The sequence below is a fragment of the Mus caroli genome, chromosome 6 (genome assembly GCF_900094665.2).
Source record: "Mus caroli chromosome 6, CAROLI_EIJ_v1.1, whole genome shotgun sequence".
Classification (NCBI taxonomy): domain Eukaryota; kingdom Metazoa; phylum Chordata; class Mammalia; order Rodentia; family Muridae; genus Mus; species Mus caroli.
Window position 1 is genome coordinate 112,232,198 of NC_034575.1, and position 16,737 is coordinate 112,248,934.

General features: G+C 49.2%; 1 protein-coding gene across 2 annotated transcripts; it reads left to right on the forward strand.

Moving 5' to 3' along the window:
* Positions 1-484: 484 nt before the first annotated feature.
* On the forward strand, positions 485-13,332 carry Cxcl12 (C-X-C motif chemokine ligand 12). 2 transcript variants are annotated; one of them, XM_029478510.1, is made up of 4 exons: positions 485-658; positions 3,436-3,553; positions 5,471-5,557; positions 8,054-10,566. In XM_029478510.1, exons 1-4 carry the CDS (start codon positions 598-600, stop codon positions 8,145-8,147), a joined length of 360 nt encoding a protein of 119 aa, XP_029334370.1. In that variant the 5' UTR covers positions 485-597; the 3' UTR covers positions 8,148-10,566. The 2 variants fall into 2 exon arrangements, with proteins under 2 accessions (XP_029334370.1, XP_021020183.1); XM_021164524.2 differs by lacking the exon at positions 8,054-10,566 and adding an exon at positions 10,573-13,332 and having other exon boundaries at positions 487-658.
* Positions 13,333-16,737: the final 3,405 nt, after the last annotated feature.

Sequence of the window (16,737 nt, forward strand, 5' to 3'; positions counted from 1 at the left end):
AGACTTTGGCTGGGAGTCTAAGTTATTCTAACTGTAGATTGGTCCACGTTGCCCTAAGCCTAGCAGTCCACTGCGGCACAGACACCCTGGACATGAGGTGGGTCAGCTTAAGTTCCTGGCACGAAAGAAAGGGTACTCTGGCAAAACTTTTGGATGCGGTGAAACAGACTCGTCTCCTAGGTTCTCATTTCACGGCTTTTGCCTTTGACAGCCCCTTAGTTTCTCTATCTGCAGGATGGGAGCATTACGCTCTACGGCCCAGACTCTTTACAATTCAGGTCTAAAGAGCCCGCCTAAGTTGGGGACTGGGAAGATCAAAGGTCTCAGCACCCAGCGGAGCCGCGGACACTGAGGGCGCCAAGAAGGGGGTGGGTAGGTAGGGGACTGGAAGGGCGGCTGCTCCGCAGGGGATGCGCGTCAGAGACCCCAGCCACACTCCAGGCCCGCCCCTTGAGGAGCCCCGCCCCGCCCCGCCTGGTTTTCGCCTCTAAAGCGCCCAGCGCTCGCCTCCCGCTGCCGCACTTTCACTCTCGGTCCACCTCGGTGTCCTCTTGCTGTCCGGCTCTGCAGCCTCCGGCGCGCCCTCCCGCCCACGCCATGGACGCCAAGGTCGTCGCCGTGCTGGCCCTGGTGCTGGCCGCGCTCTGCATCAGTGACGGTGAGTGCAATCCGCGGCCGGGCCCGGGAAAGGCTCTCAGCTCTGCGCCGGAGCTCCTTCGGGTCCGCGGTTCCTCTGCCCGCGCCGAAGTCGCGGAGAAAGAACTCGGTGGGCGCCGTTCACTACAAGCGAACTTGGGGCAGTTCACTTTGCAGGGCGCACTCCCACCGGGTGCCCTTTCCCGTGTCCCACGGGTCGCACCGAGGTTTTGTGCTCTGCGAAGTGCGGCCACGGGACCTAGAGAGGGCTGCAGGGGAGGACCTGCAGGATTGTTGGGCAAGAGTGGGTTCGGCGCGGAATGGAAGCGTGGGCGATGGTGTCCCGGGCTTGGGCCCCAGAGCGCGCCAGCTGCACTCAGCTAGTGTCCACCGGCGCCCAGATGTTTCCAGAGGCGAAGGGCAGCGCGGTCCCGGAGTTGACCGTGCAAGAGATTCATTCGGGTGGTGCGTGTGTCAGCAAACTCTCAAAGACCGGCCAAGCAGCTCGAAGTGCTTGGCTTGGCTGTAGGTTCAGTGGTGAGGCTGAGTTTCGTCCCCTGCGGGTGTAGCGGGTTCTCTTACAGCACCCTCGAGGGGCTCAGGGCCACCAGCAGCGCAGCGCAGCTCTTGAACTCGCGCTGCCAGCCAGGGCCGCGCTTCTGCACAGTTCGTTGGTCCGTAGCGACGCGGACCTGAGCACGCGTCTCTTCGCTGCCCCTTTTTCTTCTTACCCGGGTCACTAGACAAAGGCGCAGCAGTTACCCAAGCTATATGCACACCTCTCCCCAACCCCCAAACACACCTGCAAACGGGAGCTTTTGTAGCCAGCCCCGGAGTCCTCAGCTCTGGAATGAGAGCTGCAGCGGAGTTCAGTCTCCCAGACCCAGGGTGGTGTCTTCTTTCACTGGGAAAGGGCTTTCATTTTGTTTTCTTTTTTTGACACTGAAGAGAAAACTCTCAGCGCTGTTACAAGACACCATTGCTGCAAAACAAAACAAACCGTTGCCTCTGAACACAAAACAAAACCCTACCAGTCGATCCCCTGCCTTCCTCCGCTGTGGTGTTTCCTGGAGAGAACTGAGGGACAGTCGGGGCTCTTGGTGAGACTGAGATCTAAATGCTGCCCAAGTGCACCAACTCTGTTGGTTTGGGTTCTTTCCCTGTGAACAACGGGGTACGGGAATGGTTGGAGTTGCCTAGTCCGAGGGAAATGTTCTGTAAAAGAATAGTCAGTTGCTGATCGGATTAGTAAAAAAAGAAATGAAAGGCAATTTAGATTATTTTTTTCTGTTACTGAGAACACCCGGGAGGCTGAGACTTCCCACTGGCCCCCCAGTGCCCCGTCATGAAGCACATTGATTTGGGCATTAATAATTGAATGAGCTGGTTGCAAGGGTCACAGCCTCTGGCAAACAGTACTGCTTTCTGGGAAGTTAGGTATGGGGCAGAAATGTAGGACTCAGGTCCTCAAGGTTGGAGTGCAATTGTCCAGAGTAAAGGGGGTGTCTCACCCTCAGCATATTCTGACCCTAGGAAGAGTTGGATTGTTGACAGTGTCTGGATCAGACCTGTTCTCTAGGCAGGACCCCACTGCGTTGCCTGAATGTTGCCCGAATGAACTTTTTTACCTCCTAGTGCCTGTGTGCCCTCTGATCTTACACAGCCCTCAAGTTGCAGCACGGCTAACCTTGCTGTGGTTCCTGTCTTTTCCCATCAGCTACTCCAACTCAGAAGCTAGATATTAGACACTCAAGGCTTCTTTGGTTAAACCCAGGGCAGCAGGCTTCCCAGGCCTGTTAGATTGAATGGACCCCTGGTTCCCTAAGCCAAGCTCTCTAGATTCCCAAGTTCAGGGTGGCAGCAGAGCTGGATTAGACTTTGGTCTGTACCTGAAGTCTGTTTTTCCTATGCTTTAGAGTCTAAAGACACTACCCTTCCTGGGGCGTGCATCCCTTAGCTAAATGATGCCTGCAGAAGAAGATAGTCCCATCATATATTTAATTTGGTCTACTTCTCCAGCTGCTTCCCAAAGGCAGTGAACTTCAGAATACCCAGACGTCTCCTGGAACTCTAAATAAGCAAACTGAAAATCCTGGGGCTGACTATTCTCAGTCATACGTTTAAACTTTGGTGAAAAGACCCGTAAATTTAAACATTTGGGGATGCTCAGTAGAGCTAGGATAAAATCCTGCTGTTGGGGGAGCAGCTACAAATCCAGCAGTCCTCAGGGTTTGCAATTCTAGACTTAAAGCGCAGTTCTTAAGAGGGGTTCTAAAGGAGTCCCTTGCTAATTTACACTAATGAGTGTCAATTATAGCATTTTGCAAATTGGTGAATTGGCAAACAAAGCTGGTAATCGGATCCAGGAGGCCTAGGCATCCAGGTAGTGACCGTAAAAGCCACAGTTGACCCCAGCTTTTGGGAAAAGCTGGATAGAAGGTAAATCCGGGGCCTCCCCTCTGGATTCTTTTGTGATTTCCAGGGCTTAGGATAGGGTGAGTGGGAGGAGGGAAAACTGCAGGTGGTAGAAGGGAAGCCCCCCCCCACCTCCAGGCCTGCACCAGAGGGACACAAGGGAGCCCAGAACTCTGCCACCCCATTTCTCCTGGGTCCTTTTTCCTTTAGAGGCTGAGCCTAGTCAGATCTCACTGTGATCCCTGGCCGAGGGGATGGTCTTTGCAAGAAACTTTCTGTAACCATTCCTGCTCTTGTTCCTGAGTCTTTCCCACAAGCGCCACCAAACCCCCAGCACCAGGCAGATAATGACTGGCCCCACTTTTCTCTCTACACCTCCTCTAGGTAAACCAGTCAGCCTGAGCTACCGATGCCCCTGCCGGTTCTTCGAGAGCCACATCGCCAGAGCCAACGTCAAGCATCTGAAAATCCTCAACACTCCAAACTGTGCCCTTCAGATTGTGTAAGTCCTAGCCGCCATCCCCCAAAGAGGAGCACGGTATAGAAGGCCTCAGACTTGGCATAACTAGGGGCAGCTGTTACCACCACCACGGGAACACTGATATGCCATCAGACATGGGTTTCAAAGGATACTTTTGTTCCCCAGAGCCCTGATGTCCTCAGTGTTTCTCACTCTTGCTTTCCACGCTGTTTCTTGCAGCACAGTGGGCCGTCTCTCTACAGAAAAAGCCATGGACTTGATGGAGGTCAGCCCTCAGCTGACAGTTGTGTCTGTCTGGTCAGTTTCAAGGTTCTGGTGTCCAAAGTTAATCCTTTCTCATATAGAAAAAAAAAATTACAAGGCCAGGATGGCACAGGGGTCAGTTTTACTCACTTGCACTCACTTGCTCAGAGGTCAGCATTCAAAGGTCATTTTGTTTTAGAGTTTTTGAGTTTGCTGGAGTGTGATGGTAGCTGCCAGTATTTGATTTAAATTTACCTGGGAAATAAGAAAAGCCCCCAAAAAATGTATAAATGATGTGAATATCTCATTCAGAGTCTGGTAGACTTGGCAGAGATGTCCTGTGCTAGTCTGTCCTGCTCACAGCCCCCCAGCAGGGGTTCCCATCCTCAGAGGACTCAACACTAACAACAGTATAAGGGATGCAGCAGCTGGAACAATGCTAGCCTGACGGCTTTGTCACCCAACGGTGACTGCTTCAGACTTTGTGTGCTCATCAGCCTTCCTTTCCAGCCTCGGCTGCTGTGTTATGTACAGTAGGCTTTAGAGACCTGGGTGATGAACATTATTTTTGTTGTTTTGATTAAAATACAATACTCTCCTGAGAAAGGGATTTTAAAGATGATGAGTTTACTTTTGAATAGGCTGTGCTGGTGCACTGCCCTGGGAACGGCCCTTGAACTTAGAGGGCCAAATATAACTATTGATTCTGGGTGATCACTAAGTTAATAAATGGCAGGATCCAGACTGACACCCCTGATCCCTGTTGAAGTTACATCCCTCTGAACGACTGGTCAACTACAGGGCAGCCTGCTTGAAGAGGTTTGCCTGTCCCTAGGACACTGAATAGGCATTTGTTTTTCCTAGAAGACAGTTCACTAGCTGGAGAGGAGTCTTCTCCCGTAATTTCTGTTTGGTTGCTTTTTGTTTGTTTGTTTGGTTTTGGTTTTGGTTTTTTAATTATCTGGCATCCAGGACTTGATGGAAAATAACCAGAGATAAGCTCACCAGTTCATCTGCCCATTAGGAAGTTCTAGGGATGGGAGAAAGAACACCGCGTCAATTAACAAATCCACAAAGCTAAGACCTTGAAGCATTCTGTGAACTTGTAAACACGCTCGGGCAACCATTGGACAATTTGTCTAGACTGCTCCTTGCCCACCTGAACAATCTCACCTCACCTGCCCTTTTCCTCCCCTTCTGGACTCCTGCCGTCTTCCTCCAGAGCTACCTTTAAGGTTGTCCCATGTACTATCAGGGTGATCTGTCAAAAGTTCTTAGGCTGCTTCTGGCACTCTCCAGAATTTTCCAAGACCTCCCCCTGACCATGATATCAGTCATCCGCGCCTTCTGGGTGGTTCATCCTCCACACCCTTTGGGTGCTTTGACTCCTGTGGGATATTCGTCCTTCCTTTTCCTTTAGCTTTCCTCACTTGCCAAGCTCCGACTCGGCCAGAAGCTCAAATCCCTCCACTGTGGTCTCTTCTCTGTGTCCCCTGGGAAACATCCTTAGCACGTCCCTAACTCTGCGGTGGTGGTCCCAACACGCTTCAAGTGCTATGTCTTCCAAAACTGATGCTTCCAGGAGCAGCAGCTGGGCCCTGCAGTGAGGACCTTTAGCTGGGTGTGTCGGGTGAGCCCACAGGATAGCTTTCTCCCACTCGGCTGTACAGCGTCTCTCCCCTTGTGTTTTGGCAGTGCAAGGCTGAAGAACAACAACAGACAAGTGTGCATTGACCCGAAATTAAAGTGGATCCAAGAGTACCTGGAGAAAGCTTTAAACAAGTAAGCACAACAGCCCAAAGGACTTTCCAGTAGACCCCCGAGGAAGGCTGACATCCGTGGGAGATGCAAGGGCAGTGGTGGGGAGGAGGGCCTGAACCCTGGCCAGGATGGCCGGCGGGACAGCACTGACCGGGGTCATGCTAAGGTTTGCCAGCATAAAGACACTCCGCCATAGCATATGGTACGATATTGCAGCTTATATTCATCCGTGCCCTCGCCCGTGCACAATGGAGCTTTTATAACTGGGGTTTTTCTAAGGAATTGTATTACTCTAACCAGTTAGCTTCATCCCCATTCTCCTCATCCTCATCTTCATTTTTAAAAGCAGTGATTACTTCAAGGTCCTTTTTCAGTTTGCTTTGGAGCTTCTCTTTGTCCTGGGGCCTCTGGGCACAGTTATAGGCGGTGGCTTTGCAGGGAGCCCTAGAGAGTAACCTTCCGCCAGAGCAGAGTCCGAGGAACGCTGCAGGGCTTGTCCTGCAGGGGGCGCTCCTCGACAGATGCCTTGCCCTGAGTCACTCAACACAAGATCCGTCAGAGAGAGGCTCCTTTATCCAGTTCAGTCCCTGGGGTCGGAAAGCTTCCTTTAGAAGTGATCCCTGAAGCTGTGCTCAGAGACCCTTTCCTAGCCGTTCCTGCTCTCTGCTTGCCTCCAAACGCATGCTTCATCTGACTTCCGCTTCTCACCTCTGTAGCCTGACGGACCAATGCTGCAATGGAAGGGAGGAGAGTGATGTGGGGTGCCCCCTCCCTCTCTTCCCTTTGCTTTCCTCTCACTTGGGCCCTTTGTGAGATTTTTCTTTGGCCTCCTGTAGAATGGAGCCAGACCATCCTGGATAATGTGAGAACATGCCTAGATTTACCCACAAAACACAAGTCTGAGAATTATCATAAACGGAAGTTTAAATTTGAAAACGTTGAGGACTTGGATTTTGGTAATTGTCCCTGAGTCCTATATATTTCAACAGTGGCTCTATGGGCTCTGATCGAATATCAGTGATGAAAATAATAATAATAATAATGAATAAGCCAGAATCTTGCCATGAAGCCACAGTGGGGATTCTGGGTTCCAATAAGAAATGGAGACAAGAGAAAACTTGCATACATTCTTATGATCACAGACGGCCCTGGTGGTTTTTGGTAACTATTTACAAGGCATTTTTTTACATATATTTTTGTGCACTTTTTATGTTTCTTTGGAAGACAAATGTATTTCAGAATATATTTGTAGTCAATTCATATATTTGAAGTGGAGCCATACCAATGCCAGTAGATATCTCTATGATCTTGCTCTACTGGCAACTTGTAAAGAAATATATATGACATATAAATGTATTGTAGCTTTCCGGTGTCAGCCACGGTGTATTTTTCCACTTGGAATGAAATTGTATCAACTGTGACATTATATGCACTAGCAATAAAATGCTAATTGTTTCATGCTGTAAACCTCCTACCGTATGTGGGAATTTATTTACCTGAAATAAAATCTACTAGTTGTTAGATGGAGTGCACATACATTTCTGAAGATGGAGAAAAACAGGTGTACCTGCTGATCAGGTGCTGTGGGCTGCCCTGCAGTCCTGGTGAGCGACAGACACTGCGGCAGGCTTGTCTCATGAACAGGCTGCGTCTGCAGTGAAAGTTTTTGTGTTTTTTTTTTAACCCAAGCTAGTTTTCTAATGAATAATACTTGACTCACTAATTTCCCCTCCTCCTCCTTCTCCTCAGTTCTCCTAACATCCTCATGTGATCCCCAGACTCAACTCCAGTAATATCAAGCTTTCCTATTTTCCCATGTAAAAAAATCCCATGACTCTGGGCCATGTTAATATCAGGCTTTTTGTGGGAACAGGTGGCCTCACCCCATAAATCATTAAATACCATTCAGCTTGAATCATTTTAATGTGACAGTCACAAACCAGTCGCTCTAATAAAAACTCCGCTAACCATCCTTCTCCTTAGCTCTCTAGAACAATCTCAGTAATCCCTAGGGATGCTCCCCAGCATCCAGAAAAGAGAAGTGGGATCAATCATCCTGCCTCTCTTGGAGGGCTGCCTGAGTTGGGGGGCCTCCACCTCCTCTGCTTTGTATAATTTGAAATGCAGATTTGTAGTGAAGGCAGAGTTCACCTCTGCATTGAAAGGGAAGGCAGGCCCAGAGCTTCCTTCCCTGCCCTCTGAGATGTGTATTTATGTCTCAGGATGAGCTTTGGTAGGAATGCTCAAAACCAGGACCAACCAGACAAACTGGCAGTCCCTGTAAGCGGTTCCCGGGTCATAGGGTTAGGGCACCCCTGTTTAACTTTGGGGTGGGGAAAGTATCTGGTTTACTTTGATAAATTGCTTGTGAACCACATTTGCCAAGTGGCCTCCAGGTCTCAAACTCAAGACCGAGCTAAATGGACTCAGAACGCAATGCTAAATATTGTGCTAACTGAGATAGATACACTCCTCTATGTTGCAATGTGATTAATGGTTCTACTAATTTTATCTAAGGGGGCGCAGAGAAGAAAAAGTGGGGAAAAAAGAAAAGATAGGAAAAAAGAAGCGACAGAAGAAGAGAAAGGCTGCCCAGAAAAGGAAAAACTAGTTCCCCGCTTCCTCTGCCTCTGCCGATGGACCGCAGTGCACTCTGCTCCGGCGCTTTGTAACTCGCTCCTCCCTCTTCGGGGGCAGACCCCACACTCCGGGCAGGTGCTCAAACCTGATGGTAAACTCTTCCCTCTTCTGGGGGCAGACCCCATACCCCAGGGCGGGTGCTTAGGCTTTCCTGCCCTGGTGGCCACACCAGCTGCTGTATTTATGTGCTTCTTAGGCCCTGCTCTGTCTGCTAAAGCTATGAAGAAAGATGTGCAGAGACTGGGGTGGAGACTAAGCCAAAGAGGAGCTGCCTAGCCTGGCAGCATTGCCCCGAGCTGAGCCCCCTTGGCCAGGACTTCACAAGGTTCACACCTTCAATCCCATGAAGGCCAGGGTGGTCTGCTTAGCCAGGAAAGGGCAAGTGCCTTCCCCTCAGCCACACTGCCCCTTGTGGCCTTCTCAGGACATGTGGTAACTGACTTGCTCTCAGGCCCACCTGCAGCTTTTCCAAATACCTACAGCCTTCAGCCCTGCTGCCCCGCCTGTGGGAGCAGCTTTGACTCCAGTCCAGAAGGGTTTCTGCAGACTGTGTTGGGTGAGAAGCAGAAAGGATGAAATCTCAGAGAACACATGTCGGCTGCTTCTCAGGAAATCTTTTCACTTTAGAGTGAAATTCACTTTAGAGTCTTTAAACGGGTCTCTCGTGGAGAGGATAGATGTGCTCTGGAACTTTGTGAAGGACCAGCAGCTTCAGGGACTCTTAGTCTGTCCTTCCCCACTTTTGGTCCCAACATCCCTGGGATGGTGTGCTGTCTGGGCACCACAGTCTCCATCCTCACTCCTGAGAGATGTCTGCCTTCTGTGAGTTGGGTTAAAGCTCTGGAATTATCTACTATCCCAACCCACCACACTCACCTGGCAATTTTTGTCTGGTTTTGTTTGTTTGTTTTTGTCTTTTGCTGGTTTCAATTAGAAGGCAAGGCTCTGATTTTAGTAGTGTTTTGGAAAGGGACTTTTTTCTTCACCTTCCTCTTTGCCTCATGTACACACACACACACACACACACACACACACACACCTTGTACCCCAGACCTCTGGGTATAATTTTCATAATTGGTGCAGAAAGAAGAAATGATCTGAAGATGTGTTAAATGGATTGCAGGGGAAGGAAGGCCCAGGGCCCTGTGTGTGTTGCCCTCTTGGATTCCTAAGTTCTATGTTCCTTAGAGGTTCTTGCATTAAACAGGTAAAGTCCTTCACGGTCCTGGCTGGGGGAAAGTCTTGCTAGGGGGATTCAGGGAAGACCCGTGTTACCAGCTCTTACCCTTTATCTGGACAGTTCTCCTATCCTGTATCCTCTCCTCAGATCTGAGGATAGCAGGCTGGACTATTGGTGGGCACCTTTCAAGCCCAGGGCTACTGTTTGTCCTGTGGCAGCTGGCTACAATCTAGTCTGAGTGGCCTCATCTGGACCCTTCCTGTTATTAATAAAACACTTCTGGAGGCCAGATCTGTGCTCAAGCCATAGTTCTGCTTAGAAAGGGATGCCCCACCCTTACCGGACACTGGGAAGAACTGTTGGCCCCTAGAAACCAAAGGCCAAACTGAGGCTGCCCTGAGTTGGAAGACCACTTTCTGAAATGCCCATGGACTCCGCCTCCCACCATTCGTCTCTCACTCCTAGCAGAGCTGTCTGTGGAAACTGTTTCTTAGGAGGCACAGCAAGCTCCCGGGAACCCACTGTGCTTATGAAGCCCGTCTGGTGGGCAACCCCGGCCCACTGGACAGAGTCCTCATGGAAATGCCTGGGAAGCTGATTTCATCTAAGGATGGGTTGAAGTAGGATGTGCTCCTGCGACTTCTCAGGCAGGTGAGAGGGGTAGTCCTTACACTGTCTAGCATAAATGCCGTCCGGACGGACCCACAGCTCCAGAGACCACCTCCTGAGCACTAAGACCTCTTCTGGTGGTGTGGAACCAGCCAAGAGATTTCAAGGAAGAGTGATTATTTGATGAAAGCTATGGGAATGGCCTCTTCTCTTGGAGTTCTGAGGCCTGGGGATGCCCAGGAACACTGGGTACCTGCTGCTGCTAGGGTCAATGCGTAGTCTCAGCACCGGTGTCCTAAGGTTAAGGCGGTGTGCCTTGTCATGTGCTCCTTGTACCATGCCATCTGTGCCAGTGTGTGTCTGCCTCACCCTGTGCTTGACCTGTTCACCCATCTTCTCTGCTTCCCGCCACCATCCAGATCCTCAGCGGCAGCCCCGGCTGTGCCCTTCCCTGCTCTCCCACTCTCTCAGGCCTCGGAAGGAAGATCGGTGGCTGTGAGCTGCACTAAGGAGTAGGGCCTGTGGCTCGGCACTAGGCCACGCACGCAGCATCCCAGGCACGTGGTGAGAAACTGCCTTAATGTGTCTCCTCTGTTCTTGTCAACAGGAGGCTCAAGATGTGAGAGGTGTGAGTCAGACGCCTGAGGAACTTACAGGAGGAGCCTAGGTCTGAAGTCAGTGTTAGGGAAGGGCCCAGAGCCACTTCCTCTGCTCCTGAGCAGGGCTGAAGCCGTTTGCAAGGGACTTGCTTTGCACAGTTTTGCTGTACTTTCACATTTTATTATGTAGCAAGATACATGGTGATTTTTTTTTTCATTTAGTCTGATTTTCCAACGTCATTGGTGACAGGCCAAGGCCACTATGTTACCTCCTTTGTTCTAGTATCCTTCCCTTGGAGGACCTTCTCTTAGTAGTGGCTCTCCAGGTTTGTCTCTTTGAGCTGAGGCAGGAGGCACCCTTTCTTCTGAATAGGAACTGGGTGTCCCCACCCTCCAAGGACTGCAGGGCTTTCCCAAGCTGAGGCAGGAACATGAGGCCAGGGAAGAGTGAGCTCCACCCTCATCCCACGCTGTCCTCCTCAACCCACCATGCTCATCACTTTGTCTCATCCATCCATCCATCCATCCATCCATCCATCCATCCATTCATCGCCATGTGTCCGCAAGACTGTCTCCATGACCCTGAAAAAGGACTCTCGAGATGAAATCCTTTATTCAAATGGGACAGCAAGAAGGAAAAGCCAATGTCTGGTGTCTCTCCCCCTGCCCCTACCCTGCGCGCATCTATGTCTTGTTTGGAATATTGTCTCTTCAACCCCCTGCTCATGTCCTTCTCAATCATGATCGATGTCTTGTCCGTGCACTGTCTCTAACCCAAATGCAAAGGCTGAGTGTGAGGTGATGGCCCCGAGGTCCAGGTTGTAGTCATGGAAACAGCCCTGCTGTCTCCCTTCTCATGGGGCCCATTTTAGACACACATAGCCCAAAGAAAGGTGGTTTGCAACAGTGCTTAGCTGGACCCTCCATATTTCCATAACTGTTAGCTTAAAACTGTGGGGTTTTACTACCTTCCTGGAACCAAATGCATTCTTCTGTTGAGGAGTAACAGGTCTCAATTCTTTTCAATTAGTTTTAAAAGTCAATGACTAAGAGCATCGGCTTTGGGCCCTGATGGGCAGGCATTTCCCTGGGAAGGGGGTAAACTACCTACCTCTCCTCAGGACAGCCGAAGGGTGGGATTGGTGCCGCTCTGGGAAGCGTGGCCCTGGGAGTTTTGTCCTCTGCAGTTTTTAATGCAAGTTCACTGCCACTTTGACAAAAGCCCAGTTAGAAGCCAGTCTCTAGTTCCTCAAACAATACAGACAGAGTAAGGAAAGGAAGGAGGGTGGCAGCCAGCTGGCTGGACACTCGAGAAAGACTCGGAAGTAAGCTACCGAAAGATAGTCTTCAAAAACAGGTGTTTGAGAGTGAATAATCTGTAGAATTGTTAGTGGGGTGTGTGTGGTGGGGGGATTTCTACAAATAGTCCTTTAAGTTGAGTTTACAGCAGATGAAAAAATCCAACAAGATTTTAATCAAATTTGAACAAAAAACTAAAAATGTTGAGTAGGGTGGAAGGAGGGGCACAGGGCTAGCTGTAAGAGCTGGATCCTCAGGAGGACACCAAATTATTTTCAGCCCTGGAATAGAAACCACACACTGGCTTGCTATGCACTAGCCACTTTGCATCTAATCCAAGCTTTGAAGGGTGTTGCTTGGGAGGAAACAAATACAGCCTTCCATCTTCACTCCAGTTAGGGATCCTTTCAAAGTCTCCTTCACAGGGAGGAAAAAGAAAGGTAGAAACTTTAGGGAGCCGGATTTGTGTATCAATTCCTCTGCTGACATTCAGTTTCTAGATGGAGACAGCCTGCCTAAAGCAAATTCGCATTTAAATAGGACATTTACATCGGAAAAGTCCCTCCCCACCTTAATCCCCCATTCTCTTGCTTTCAAAACACAAGCACAGCAGTCCTTGAATGGCTGTTGACCCAGGGCACCTAGCTGTCCCTGCTGGTCCTGGGGCTGCCAGAATTCCCTTGGGCGCCAAGTAACCTGCCAGGTAGCCAGTCCCTCTGTTACCAGCCTTTGCATCTGGATAGGGAAAGAGGGGTGGAAACATACGGTCTGCGGTCTGCTTTGTGTTCAAACCCAGGTTTGTACCCTGTGTTTATACACTGCTGCTGGCTCTTGAGGACAGTGGGACATTAGCAAGGAACATTGGCTGATCAAGGCTTTGAGAGAGGGTTTGGAGGGCAAGGGGCTGCATTCCTCTGAGGGACTTGGCCTGAGGCCTTAAGGCCTCCCCAGTGGGTTCTGTTCATCTTCTCATGGGTGATTATCTCAGTGGTGTCACCAGGGGCTTCCTCCCAGAAGTCAGTCATCCCCAGGCCATGCGCCCTTTTCAGCTGGATGAGAGCCAGGGATGCATTCTCCCCAAACAGCTTCCCTGGCCCATTTTAAGGTAATCTCATTCTTCAAAATGTTCCATAGAATCCTCCAAATTCCCCCAGCAGACTTCTGCCCTCGCCAAGTTCCCAAAACCCACTCAGCAAAGTTGCCAACCTCGACAGCCTAGCAGTGTCTAAGCAGCGATGGGTTCAGTGTTGTGTGTGGTGAATACTGTATTTTGTTTCAGTTCTGTCTCCCAGATAATGTGAAAACGGTCCAGGAGAAGGCAGCTTCCTATATGCAGCGTGTGCTTTCTTATTCTCATTTTTAATATATGACAGTTATTTGAGAAGCCATTTCTACTTTGAAGTCATTATCGGTGAAAGTGATGTATCTTCACCCACCATCTTCCTAATAAAGTTCTGTATTCAAATATAGCTGCCAAGCATCCTCAGTGAACGTCACCATGTGGAATTTTCCACACTTGGTTTTACCCCCTCAAACCTGACTCTAAGACCGTGCAGTCTTAGCAGAAGAGCTTAACAGGTCCTAGGGTTCACTCTTGGTCTAACTGCTGGTGTCAGAAGATCTCTACAGAGGGAGGTGTTCCATTTTCTCCACATGACCTGGATTGCTCCTTAGAGGCCAGAAAGCCTTGTACTGTACAAGGCAATGGCTTAGTGTAAAGTCCCAGGAGTTTTCCCTACAGTCACAAGAATTTGGGAGAGGAAGGCCCACACTACACATGCAGGTCATGGTGGAAGGTGACAGAGGAAGGACTCTGTCCCTGTAAGACAGCTGGAAACCACAATATTCTGCATGTTCCTATCCTGGGTGAGGACGCTTATGGAAGTCAAAGGGTAATTTGTTAACTGCTGTTGGCCAGCTTCCTCCAAGAATCCTGCTTCCCCAACAGACAGAGCCTTTGTCTCTTACAGTTTGGTCTTCGGATTCTCTTTATCCCACACTCAGCCATTTTTGTAAAAGAGAGGTTAGCACCAGCTCCAAATATCCAAATCTGCAGTGTTTGAGATCTCACTGCACCTCCTCCATACCAACACATTTGCCATTACTTATAAGGTAGTTTTTATGTGAGTTCTAAGTTGATTAACACACAAGAATTAGAAGGGTGGGAGGCTCTAGGAAAGGCACTGTGGGACTATCTGACTGCATGGGTGTGAAGATATAAGGAACAGGCAAGAGCTTGGATCCCATTCTCTCTGCCCACATCGTGACTTGAGATATACTAATTGCTCTTGGGGGTCTCAGTCATATACCATCCATAACAGTTAAACTGAGGGAGATACAGGATCAGCTAGAATGAAAAGCCCACCCCATGCTTCCAGAAAGCCCCTCTTTATACCTCCTGTGATATGAACTAGAGGAAAAGCAATTGACTTTGCTTCTCAAACAGCCTACAGCAAAGCCCTGTGAGTTTGAACCTATTCCTCCAGGCCAATGATGGTCCTCGTGGATTCCTTGGGGTCAGAGCAGCATTCCTTCAAGAACAGTAAGCTGCTATTCCAGCCCCAGGAACTGATCACCAGTTCTCACTGTAAACAATCTTAAGTCCACAACCCATCATGCCCCTTTCCCTCTGCACTTGAAACAGGCTGGGTATCTGCATACAGCACAGAGTCAGGGAAGGTCAGAACAGAAAGTTGTCTGATTCAGGCTACAGTGAAAGGTCCCTGGCATAGGAGAGAAAAGTATGCTCTTTTGAGAGCCAGTCTACTGAGCACACTGGGCCATGAGGGCTCAGAAGGTATCCTTGTGAATTGGAAGCAGCAGTTGCTCCATAGGGGCTGCACGTGGGGAGTCCAGCACAGCGAGGGAAGCTAGGAGTCTGCTTCCTCACTCTGGCTGTGCCCTTTTAGGAGAGGTATAGATTGATCAAAGGCAGTACTGACGCCCCTGGTGAGAAGGTCCCAGCAGTCTGAAAAGGTGTGAGAAAACCATGACAGCGACCAGATGCGTGGACACCCAAGCTAGCTGTGGGCCAATCTTGTTCCAGGGCTACAGAGATATGTTGCAAAGAGCCACACCTTCTGCTCTTTGTTCTCTGTGCTCATAGTGAGGACTTGACACTCAGGACTGTAGACAGAGGAGAAGCAGAAAAGGTTAAGTCTTGATCAACACATCTCAGAGAGATGTAGATAAGAGATAAGGGAACGTATGGTAAAGAGGCTCAGAAGGCATTAGCATTGGTCCATACTCCCTACCCTGGACTCCAGTTAGATCCACTTCTTCCAATAACACCAAAGTAGCCATTTCTAAGTCAATTCAGCCAAGTGGATCAGGTATGGAGGCCACAGGCGGTGCTTGCACAGGGAGTTGCTAGAGGTCTCCTTACTTCTTTGCCAAGCTTCCCCAGAGATCTTACAGCCCACTTCCTGGTTTTAGATGGAACTCTAGGAAAAGATTATTGAGATTATAGAAGCATCCTAGATTATGCCTGTTACCCTAGATTGATAAAAGTCTCAGATGTGTTGCCCAGGCTCTCCTCATATAGAACCTGCTTAGGGTCCATTTAGAGCCTGGATATTCTTCCTTCCCTAAAGATACCCATGAGCACCAAACTGAGTGGCCCAGAATCACCTGTGGGAGACAGTTGAATATCTACTGTCCTGTCTAGAGCTGTAGCCCTACAGGTACATGATGTGTCTCAGAATCCAATCTCAGCCTGGATGTCTAAGGATAAACTGAAGACCGTGAATTTCTAGGTGAAGTCCATCCTAGAGTATCTATTGAGCTGTAAGCTCATGAAGGTTTATTCCCAGCGCCTGATCATGACGAGTGTTTAGAGCATATATGAAGAGAGACTTGGTGTCCACAAGTCAACACCAACAGCAAAGAGCTGGTGCTCTTACTAGGTCATAAACTGCTCTCAGTTTTCAGCAACAGTGCTCTGATAAGTTTGGGGGTAAAAAGTAGCGTCTACTTCTTGGCCCACCAAGGAGACCAAATAGAAACAGAGCAGAGTGAAGCCAGGCCCTTTGGTTATCGCTGAAAATGGAAAATGGAAGGGAGCCACCTGGGTGGAAAGGCGAGGAGTGCTTGGGCATTCAGACTTGCAAAGGACATGGGTGCAGTGGTCTGCTGTTGACTCAAGGTCTGCTGGGGGAGGCAGAGGGCCAGGTGAGGCCACCGACAGCCCAAGAGGCATAGCTGAAGTGAGGAGGACCCTTCATAATCAAATCAGAATACTTACCTGTCTTCCAAGTAACTTTAATTGCCTAGCATTTGTAATGGAAAGTTAAGACTTCATTGACAACAGCCACATTTCACTCTCCAAGTTAACTATGAACACAGGTCAGTTCTGTGGGCCATTCTGAGCATTTGCCTGGAAGATAACACAACTGAAAGCCACAAACCTTGGTAAAATTGAAGACATTACATGCATGCAAATATCAAGAACACAAATAGGTTTGGTTTTGCATGGTGTTGTGGCATGATACTGTCTTCTTGAAAATTCATGCTCAAAAACCATGCTGTCAAGTAACTAAAAATAATCCTGTGGTGTTTCAAGTAAGCATGTGGTTTTGTAGTGGGCTGCATTTGTAGCTACCCTGGGGTACATGCAACAGGTTGGATGACCCTGATCTGTAACAACATGCTAACGTATATCTCTGCTTAAAATCAAAGTTTGTGGTTGAAGAGATTCCTCAATAGTTAAAAGAACTTTCTGCTCTTGTGGAAATTCCAGGTTTGGTAATCGGCACCCACAAAGAATAGCTTCTAACAGCTTGTAACTCCAGCCTCAACCTGTGACACACTCTTTCTGCCTTCACACATACCAGAACGCATACAGTGTGCATACACATACATGCAGGCACTCACGG

Coding starts and splice junctions, on each gene's coding strand:
- Cxcl12 (XM_029478510.1), top strand. CDS start 598: ATGGACGCCAAGGTCGTCGCCGTGCTGGCCCTGGTGCTGGCCGCGCTC. Junction 659..3,435: donor CGCGCTCTGCATCAGTGACG/GTGAGTGCAATC, acceptor CACCTCCTCTAG/GTAAACCAGTCAGCCTGAGC. Junction 5,558..8,053: donor CTGGAGAAAGCTTTAAACAA/GTAAGCACAACA, acceptor ATTTTATCTAAG/GGGGCGCAGAGAAGAAAAAG.